General features: G+C 45.8%; 1 protein-coding gene across 1 annotated transcript; it reads left to right on the top strand.

Moving 5' to 3' along the window:
- The first annotated feature begins 3,275 nt into the window (after positions 1–3,275).
- Positions 3,276–5,666, top strand: LOC119279240 (receptor-like protein 12). Its single transcript, XM_037560556.1, has one exon. The coding sequence runs from the start codon at positions 3,405–3,407 to the stop codon at positions 5,664–5,666; it is 2,262 nt and encodes a 753-aa protein (XP_037416453.1). The 5' UTR covers positions 3,276–3,404.
- The last annotated feature ends 5,060 nt before the right edge of the window (positions 5,667–10,726 follow it).

The raw sequence follows: 10,726 nt of genomic DNA, 5'->3' as shown, positions 1-10,726 counted from the left end.
TCATTCATCATTCATCACAACTTCTGGCCATATCACATCACATGACAATTGCTGCAAAAACAAGTTAGACGTCCTCTAATTGTTGTTGCATCTTTTACGTGGCTGCAATTGGGTTCTAGCAAGAACGTTTTCTTACCTACGAATAACCACAACGTGATTTTGTCAACTTCCATTTACCCTTCATAAGGACCCTTTTCATCGAATCCGCTCCAACTAAAATGGGAGAGACAGACACCCGCTAGCCACCTTATGCAACTAGTGCATGTCCAGCCACCTTACACGTACGCTTACGTGTAAGGTTGGTCCGGGCCGCTTCATCCCACAATACCACTGAAGCAAGGTAAGACTAGTAGCGGCAAGCAAGTTGACAAGATCTACGCCCACAACAAAATTGTGTTCTACTCGTGCAATAGAGAACTACGCATAAACCTGGCTCATGATGCCACTGTTGGGGAACGTTGCAGAAAATTAAAATTTTTCCTACGGTTTCACCAAGATCCATCTATGAGTTCATCTAAGCAACGAGTCATGGGAGAGAGATTGCATCTACATACCACTTTGTAGATCGCGCGGAAGCGTTCAAAAGAACGGGGTTGAAGTAGTCGTTCTCGTCGTGATCCTATCACCGGAGATCCTAGCGCCGAACAGACGGCACCTCCGCGTTCAACACACGTACGTTCAGCGTGACGTCTCCTCCGTCTTGATCCAGCAAGGGGGAAGGAGAGGTTGATGATGAAAGCTCCAGCAACAGCACAACGGCGTGATGGTGGTGGAACAACAGCACTCCGGCAGGGCTTCGCCAAGCACGTGACGGAGGAGGAAGAGGTGTAGCAGGGGAGGGAGGCGCCAGAACTTCAGGGTGCGGCTGCCCCCCTCCCCCTCCCTTTATATAGGCCCACAGGGGGGCGCCGGCCCTGGGAGATCCAATCTCCCAAGGGGGCGGCGGCCAAGGGGGGTGGAGTATCCCCCAAGGCAAGTGGGGCGCCCCCCCACCCTAGGGTTTCAACCCTAGGCGCAGGGGGTGGGCCAAGGGGGGCGCACCAGCCCACTATGGGCTGGTTCCCCTCCCCACTTCGGCCCTTGGGGCCCTCCGGGATGGGTGGCCCCACCCGGTGGACCCCCGGGACCCTTCCGGTGGTCCCGGTACAATACCGGGTGACCCCGAAACTTTCCCGATGGCCGAAATACCACTTTCTATATATAATTCTTCACCTCCGGACCATTCCGGAACTCCTCGTGACGTCTGGGATCTCATCCGGGACTCCGAACAACATTCGGTATACTACATACTCATATTCATACAACCCTAGCGTCACCGAACCTTAAGTGTGTAGACCCTACGGGTTCGGGAGACACGTAGACATGACCGAGATGGCTCTCGGGCAATAACCAACAGCGGGATCAGGATACCCATGTTGGTTCCCACATGCTCCTCGATGATCTCATCGGATGAACCACGATGTCGAGGATTCGAACAACCCCGTATACAATTCCCTTTGTCAATCGATACGTTACATGCCCGAGACTCGATCGTCGGTATCCCAATACCTCGTTCAGTCTCGTTACCGGCAAGTCACTTTACTCGTACCGTAATGCATGATCCCGTGACCAAACACTTGGTCACTTTGAGCTCATTATGATGATGCATTACCGAGTGGGCCCAGAGATACCTCTCCGTCATACGGAGTGACAAATCCCAGTCTCGATCCGTGTCAACCCAACAGACACTTTTGGAGATACCTGTAGTGCACCTTTATAGCCACCCAGTTACGTTGTGACGTTTGGTACACCCAAAGCACTCTTACGGTATCCGGGAGTTACACGATCTCATGGTCTAAGGAAGAGATACTTGACATTGAAAAAGCTCTAGCAAAACGAACTACACGATCTTGTGCTATGCTTAGGATTGGGTCTTGTCCATCACATCATTCTCCTAATGATGTGATCCCGTTGTCAATGACATCTAATGTCCATAGTCAGGAAACCATGACTATCTGTTGACCGACGAGCTAGGGACATGTTATGGTCTATGTATTCACACGTGTATTACGATTTCCTGATAATACAATTATAGCATGAATAAAAGACAATTATCATGAACAAGGAAATATAATAATAACCCTTTTTATTATTGCCTCTAGGGCATATTTCCAACAAAAAAAGGTTAAAGAAACATGTACCAGGAATTGATAGTGGTTGACAATAGCGATAACCATTTTAAGTTTTTCGCTCCTATGACAACGAGTCAAGTGTTGATGCCAAACACACCGACACAGAGTTATGCGTTGTAAAAGAGAAAGTCCGGAATTATGTAGAAATGCTTGAAGCATAAAAGCAACAGACAAGTCTTTTGCAGATCTGCTTATTAAAGGCTTACCGCCCAGTGTGTTAGGAGAACACACAGTCGACATGGGTTTTATGGTATAGTCTAAGATTTCCGGACAATAAAAGGGCCCAAGGTTAAAGAAACTGTTTCAAAACAGAGGTGTGTGTTGTAGGTGTTGATTCTATCGGGATAGACCGTGATGATGAGACATGCTCTATATGCAAATCTGTGATGGAACGAGTACTTTGAAAAGAGTTATTTCAAAGTATAAAGTTAAAAGTATATGATGAGATCAAGGGGGAGAATGTTATATTGATCTCTCCACCAATGGGCCCAATGGCTCATTGGGCCCTTGACCCACGCCCTGATCGGGGGCGTCCAGCCCAAGCAAGGCTGGTGGGCCCCTGTCGCGCAGTGCTATAAAGAGGAGGTGGGGACCAGGGGCACAGTGTACGAGGTTCGCCGCCGCCACTGTATCCCCACCGTCCTAACCCTAGACCGATCGAGAGGGTGGCGCTGCCAGCGAGGGGAAGCACCACCAGCCACTCCACCAACCACCCTCTACACCGACCATCGCTGCCCGTCCGCAGACCATCACCGACGAACCAGCGATGGCCAGAAGGCCAAGGTAAACACCCAAACAGAGAAAATATGCTACCGATCTACTCCTAGTCGATCCAGTAAGTCTATCAAGTACTGGCCATCTACTTCAACGTGTTTCATGGACCTTGATCATTCGGTAGTGGTAGTAGTAGTAGTAGTTGTTGTTGTCCTTCGTGAACAATATTTTCCTGTGACCATCTGCATCTATGAAACGTATCAAGTGATAGTTTCCACACTGTTGGACATATCAGTTGGGTGGTTCTGTAAAACCAGGGTTAAAAAAAAGGTTTAGTTAAAGACGTGCCATGACTTCCAAGTGGAGCCTGATGGTGATATGGAATTTCCTATTCTCATGTGTGCCATTTGTAAGCTACGACCAGACCACCACTGTAATGGCCGGCAGGCTGGCTAGCTGGCTCATCCCAATGTTTTATATCCTCTGCACCAGGGAAGCACCACCCATACCGAAGCCACTATGAAACTCCATCCCCTAGGTCTCTTCCTGCTCTCTTGCACTTGGCTGCTACTATGTGCTGCCGCGCCGGTGACGGTGAGAGCAGGCATCCGGCGTGAAGCGGAAGCGCTAGTGAATTGGAAGGCTAGCTTGGTCAGTGCGGATGACTCCCTTGGATCATGGTCGTTGGCCAACTCCACCAGCCTTTGCAAGTGGACGCACATCACTTGCAACTCGGCTGGGCACATGACAGAGCTCCTTCTTATGCAGACAAGTTTGAACGGCACACTTGACAGGTTCGACTTCTCGGCTTTTCCCCACCTGAAGAGTCTCACCTTGTTCAGCAATGGTCTATATGGTACAATTCCAGCAGGGATTGGCAACCTGACGAGCTTGGCCCAGTTGTATATCTTCAATAATACATCTTTGAGGGGTGCAATTCCGCACAGCATTGGACAACTTAAGCACCTTTCTGAACTGTATCTATCACTCCTGGGGCTCGATAGCAATCTATCTGAAGAGATTGGTAACTTGACGACATTGGAGGAGCTCCATCTTCACTCGGTTACTTTGACCGGGTCAATTCCACGAACAATTGGGAAGCTGGTGAAGCTCCGCGAGCTCAGCATGCAAAAGAACAATCTGACAGGGAGCATCCCACTTGAGATTGGAAACATCACACAACTAAACAACCTGCAATTATGGTATAACTATTTACAAGGGCAGCTACCAGGTACCATCTCTAATTTGGCGTCACTCCAGGAATTGGTTCTGACAGGAAACCAGCTCGGAGGCCACATCATCTCTGAGTTTGGGAATAGCAGCCTCCTGGATACAGTTGATATTGAAAGGAACAACTTCTCCGGGCTGTTCCCGTCATCCATTTGCATAGGAGGACGGCTGCGTATTGTGAGTGCTAGGTCCAATGGATTCACGGGCATTCACCACCACACCTTCCGAAACTGCACATCCCTGAGGTATGTTGACTTCACGGCAAACAACATTGTTGCAGATATAAAGGACTGTGTTGGCGAGCATCCATGGCAGCTTAGCATGATGAGTTTGGGTCAAAATCACTTGTATGGCAGGCTACTGACAGATGGGGGCAAGGTATTCATTTGTAACTCTACTTATTTAACCTTCCTAGACCTATCAAACAATTTGTTAGATGGAGGTCTCCCCAAGTGTTTGTGGGACATGCCAAGTTTGGGATACATGGATCTTTCCAGCAATTCTTTCAGTGGTGTAGTTCCCTCTTGGAAGACTTGCGAAGATAATCTTATCTGTTTACGCCTAGCCAATAACCATTTGAAAGGAACCTTTCCTTTGGGTCTTAGGAAATGCAAAAACCTTATCAGTCTAGATCTTGGAGGCAATAATTTCTCAGGTAGAATACCTTCTTGGATAAGCAAGAGCTTGCCAAATCTCATTGTTCTTCGATTGTCATCAAATATGTTTGGTGGAATCATACCCCACCAGATATTAAAATTCCAGCAACTCCATGTATTGGACTTGTCAAAAAACAACCTCAGTGGACCCATTCCAGACAATTTTACCAATTTTACTGGCATGGTACATAATGCAGAAGACATTGTCTCGGACAATAATCTAAGATTTGAGATAATTAGTGGGCAGACTCAAATAGTTTGGAAAGGTGCGGATCATGGTTTCCCAATCCTAATGGTAGGTATTGTGGGTATCGACTTATCTGGCAACTCTCTGTCACAAGAGATTCCAAAGGGGCTCACAACCCTTCTTGGACTGAGGTATCTGAACTTATCAGGAAATCATTTGTTGGGCTGCATTCCCGAAGACATTGGCAATCTAGTACTGCTGGAATCCTTGGACCTTTCTCTGAACCGACTCTCGGGAGAAATTCCTCCAAGCTTTGCAGGTTTGAAGAGCATAACCGCTCTGAACCTCTCGAGTAACAATTTATCGGGGTTGATACCTATGAGCGATCAGCTGCGAACGCTCCCAGATCCATCCATATACAGCAACAATCCAGGGTTATGTGGTTTCCCCTTGGAGGGCTGTGTAGACTCGCCGACATCGACGCAAAGCGGAATGAGCCAGGCTGAAGACAACAGGGAGGCATTGTGGCTGTATTGCTTTGTGGCTGCTGGGTTCATCTTTGGGTTCTGGCTGTACTGCGGCATGTTCTGGTTTTACAGCGAGACCTGGAGGTGTGCATTCTATCAGTATGTGGACAACATGCAAGGGAAGGTAACCAAGAAGATGTATAGCTGCATGTCATACTTCCAGGCCAAGGTCCATGGATGAGCAAAGTGCATCACGTGGTGTTGAAGTAAAGCTATGTGCAGGCATATGCGCCCATTATTGAGCATATCTGACTATCTGTAGTACTTGTCTTCCATTGTTGTAAAAGAATACTGACTACGAAGTTATGTGTATTTGCTAGTAGTTTGATGTGCATGTTGTTATTGAGTTTTTGGGCGCTAGACCTGCAAATTACAGATGAATCTGTGCAATATTTACTTTTTGATTTTGTGGTAAGTATATTTGGATGGAAGTAAATGAGTTCTTTAGAATAAACAAAAATTAGCTGTAAATTGTTGGCGAGTTTGGAACGGAAAGGATGTTTTAAGAACTTTTGTGGATTATTCTTTGGTTTCGTGCGAAATTCTTGTGGAACTCCCTTGATCCAAACAAGCCCTAGATTTATAAAACTTCACAATACCTTAGAGAGATACTTTATACCATATTTCTGCACAAATGTGGAATAACCTCATTATATGAATAAATATTAGGAATTCCTAATTGGTGAAAATGCCTGGATTCTGAAACCGTTTCACTTTTTTTTTCCAGCTGCTTTGTGTTCTGGACGATGCTTTGCAAGTAGTGAGAGTGTTTGACTTGTCTTTCATTGTTCCCAAGTAAAGATTAGTGGCTTTGTGGTTTCTTCAGAAATCAAAACAAGTATGCTAATTCTTCACTTCTCAGACACACTTGAAGAAGCTTAAGAGGAATCCACCATTAATGAGAATGCCAAGTGTTAGCGAGCTTTTAGATACTCATCCTTTAGTCGGCGTGCTTCCGGCTGTTGCACGTGCTCCTTTGTTGCACAACACAAAAGAAAGAGTAAAAGAACATGCACTACTAGGAGAAAACTTATAGATAGAACCTTAGCAGTAGCGCGGGAACTGGCGCGGCGCTACTGCTAATTAACAGTAGCGCGCATGATAGATGAGCACTACAGGTATGGAACTAGCAGTAGCATTGGATAGCCTACCAACGCTACTGCTCTGTGGACCCTTCCACACCCACCGGTGCTGACCGTAGTAGTAGCGGCCATCGGAAAGCAGCGCTACTACTAACATGTTAGCAGTAGCGCTCATTGGTAGACCACCGCTACTGCTATTTGTGCATGGGCCAGCCGGGAGGGCCGGCCTTAGCAGCAGCGCCGGTCTACAGGCCGGCGCTACTGCTACAGAGTTTAGCAGTAGCGTCGTTTCCTATCATGCGTTACTGGTAAGTCTAACTCATCTTCACCCGCACGCGGCCCTCATTCTCGCTCTCCACTCTCCACCTCCATCCCCGTCACTGCCGCTGCCACCCCCCGCCTCTACTGCCATTAACCGCCGCATTTGCCGCCCGCTGATGTCGCCGTCGCGCCCCGATATGTCCCCTCCCTCCCTCCCTCCGACCCTCCTCCATCCCTCCCTCCCTCTGTCCCTCCTCCCTCCCTCCCTCCCACGATCTCCCTCGGACCCTCAACCTCCATCCCTCCCTCCCTCCCTCCTGCATTGCATAAATGGGTGGATGAAATTAGGTTTTTTTGTAATGCTTGGATAGATAGATCAATAGCCAGATGGATTAAACTAGGTTTTTTTAGTAATGTTTTGGATAGGTAGATGAATGGATCGATAACTGTTAGGGTTAGAACTAGGGTATTTTTGGTAATACAATTTTTTAGTAAAAAGAACTAGTAATACAAATTTTTAGTAAATATATGTCTTTTGAATCAGCATAATAATGTTTAGTTGATAGCTTATAGGGTTTCACTAAGTCCTAATATCAGGATAATAATGTTTTTATTTATATTTTGTTTTTACAAAAATGAAGGAGCCCCTACATCATCCCCGTTGTCGCCCCCCATCACCGACCCCCTCCGAACTCGAGGTGAGACCAGCCAAATCCCCATGTCGTTGATCTCAATGATGATGTAGATGTTTCCGTAGATGTAGTAGAGTAGTAGATGATTAGCTGTGATAATGTGATGAAGCTAGTTTTTTTAAGAAAGTATATGTGAGGCTACACCCTGTTATATGCACTTCTATTTCATTATTGATTTCGAAAAATGCTGACAAAATGGATGCACAGATGCATTTTGTAGGGAACACCTCAGAGTGGCCTATGTTTTGCCGGAGTGTTGATTGATTTCTGTTCCAGCAAATTTCAAGCGCTCGATGTGTAATAATGATCGATAGAAGCACGGTGATGGACATTTTGGTTTAATGCCCTTTCAAATCAAAGTAGGAGCTTCCATCACCGACGGTCGCAAATGTCAGAGAGGAAGAATCCTGACAGATCTATAGTCATCCCGTGATGAATAATATTGATCTACTTTAGTTTTTGTAGTACATATATTGAAATTAAGAAGTTTAATCTCTGACTTAGGAACATAGAAAATGTCTTATGGCAACGATAGGATCCCTGAGTGCGACTACTGCGGCGACGACCGAGGTCTGTGCGACATGCCTCACTTGGAAGACGGTCGGCGCTTCAGTATTAAGCTCAACGAGACCTTTGATGTTTGTACGGTACGCAACGACGACAAGTCTTTTTCGTAATTAAGCATGACTTTTGCTTCTTCAACACGTAATTTATGTCGTTTACAATTTGACTAGTGCATCCCCTCCCATGCCAGACGCTATGTCTTGGAGAAGCTGAATTTTGAAGATCATGAGAATATGGACAAAGGGAGTTCACCTCAGGACCCATCATTGTTATTGTAAGTGTATCTAGTGCCCCTTAGTGATTTTGGTATATTAAAGACTTATATGTTAAGGGACTAATATGTTTGTGAGTGTACACATGCTCTATAAGTCAATGAGGAGTTTGATATTTACAGTGAAAGTCGACCCCTAAAAATGAATGTCTTCACCTGAAGACTTTGGTTCTCCTGAAGACTTTGAAAGTGATGAAATTGGTGTGACCTTGAAGACTTGGATATTCATGCGAGGATTATAAAGCGTGAAAACTTTTGTTTTCGTAGTTTCATTTTCTCTTTCTTGAGTCATAGGAAACACCGTACTGTTAAAGGGGGTCGAGGTAATACTAAGGAAACTGATTTCCAAGTGATGCTCATCTCAAAATCTCACACCTACTCAATCCTTTCGAGTGAAGCCATTGGAAATCTCATATCAGTTTAGTCAATTTCTTCAGTGACAGAGACGAAGTTCTTCTAGTCTCTGAGGAATTTGTTCTGACTGAGGAGTTAGGAATTTGCCAGTGCGGATTGCCTACACAGTGAGGAACATGATAGCCCCGAGGAATTCGAACCTCAAATCCGACCGTTGCTGTGCTACGTGCCAGCTGTCCAAAATATCCTACCACCTAACGGTCATATCATTGTAGGACATTTATGTCTTATCATGTCGGGCTACTCCCTAGGCTATAAATAGCCGCCCCTATAACCACTAGCTGGTTGGCTGCTCGGAAAGAAACTGACACTTGTTAATTGAGAGCATCCCATCCTTCGAGGACTTTGAGCGAAAATCATCAAGTGAGGAAAACCCAAATCCCAAACCCAAACCTACAAACCCAAAGTGATTGAGCATCACTAAAAATATTGTTCCTGTGTGGAACCGACGCTTGTTACCTTTGAGGACTGTGTATCCTCCAGACGGTTAGGCGTCATGGTCTAAGCATCCAAGAGGAATTGTGGATCGCCGAGTGACCAAGTATGTGAAGGTTTGGAAGTCACCTGTGAAGATTTACCACGAGTGTTGGGTGAGGTCTGTGTGATCTTATCTCAAGGAGAATACGGTGAGGACAGTGTGCCCGGGACTATGTGTCCTCAAGTTTAAATACTGAGCCGCTCCAACCAGATGTACAACTGTCACAATAGTTGGAACTGGTCTACCAAATCATTATCTTCACCAAGCCTACTAGTTCTATTTCTTCAACCCTTTCATTTCCCCGTTCATGTGTTGATGAACCTGATTATTACTGTTTCAAGATTTTGACTGAAGACTTTATCTATTTCCTCAATCCAATTTCTTCAGTCACATTGTCTTCAGCCTGCTTATCCTGTGTTTACGCTTTCTGTACTCTGTGTTTGTCTTTCATTTTATCATGATGACTATGCTATTGCTCTGTTATGCTTATACCTGAGTACTTATTCCGCTGCTTCTAGTTCGTGACTTAGGAATTTCCTCACCCTGAAATTCCTCAGTGACGATTTGTAAAATTCGCCTATTCACCCCCCTATAGTCGACTTAACGCACTTTCAATTGGTATCAGAGCAAGGTACTCCCTTGTTCTGTGTGATTTTGGTTTAACCACCTGGAGTTTTAGTTATGTCGACTGCAGGTATGATCAAGGTATCGGCTGGGTGTCCTACCTTTGATGGAACGGACTACCCCTACTGGAAGAACAAGATGCGCATGCATCTTGAGGCAATTGATAACGATCTCTGGTATGCTGTGGAAAATGGTGTTCCCTCAGTCACTCCGTCTGTGAATGCTACTGATGTGAAGAGATTCAAGCAACTCGATTCTCAAGCGAAGAATATCATATGTGGCCAAGTGAGCAAAAGACAGTACGGCAGAGTGAGTGCTTTGAAACTGCTAAGCTGATTTGGGACAGGCTGTCCAAGGTCAACGAAGGAGTCTCCACTCAACGTCACTCCCGAGTTGATGTTATTCACAATCTCTTCAACCACTTCAAAAGACTCGACAACGAAAATGTTCAGCAAACCTTCGATCGCCTCACTAACATCTCAAATGAGCTTCAAGCACTTTGTGCCACTGACATCACCAACCATGAGGTGGTGAAGAAGTTGCTAAGATCACTTGATTCCTCATTCGATACTCTTGCACTGATGATTCTAGAGTGAGCTGATTACAAGTCACTAGATCCCGCTGATATCCTCGAGAGGCTAAACACTCATGAGTTCCAGCTTGCTGAGAAGAGAGATCTCTATGGACCGAGCTATGGAAGATCATGTGCACTTAAGGCCAATGCAGTCTCTGAGTCTGAAGGTGAAGATTCTGGTAGCAGCCTTGGTGATCCTGAAGAACTAAGTGAGGAGCTAGCAATGCTCGTGAGGAAATTCCAGAAGTTCTCTCAACGCGGTCGCTTTGGAAAATCTTCGA

Source organism: Triticum dicoccoides, chromosome 3B (genome assembly GCF_002162155.2).
Source record: "Triticum dicoccoides isolate Atlit2015 ecotype Zavitan chromosome 3B, WEW_v2.0, whole genome shotgun sequence".
Classification (NCBI taxonomy): domain Eukaryota; kingdom Viridiplantae; phylum Streptophyta; class Magnoliopsida; order Poales; family Poaceae; genus Triticum; species Triticum dicoccoides.
This window is presented reverse-complemented; position numbering and strand designations above follow the sequence as displayed.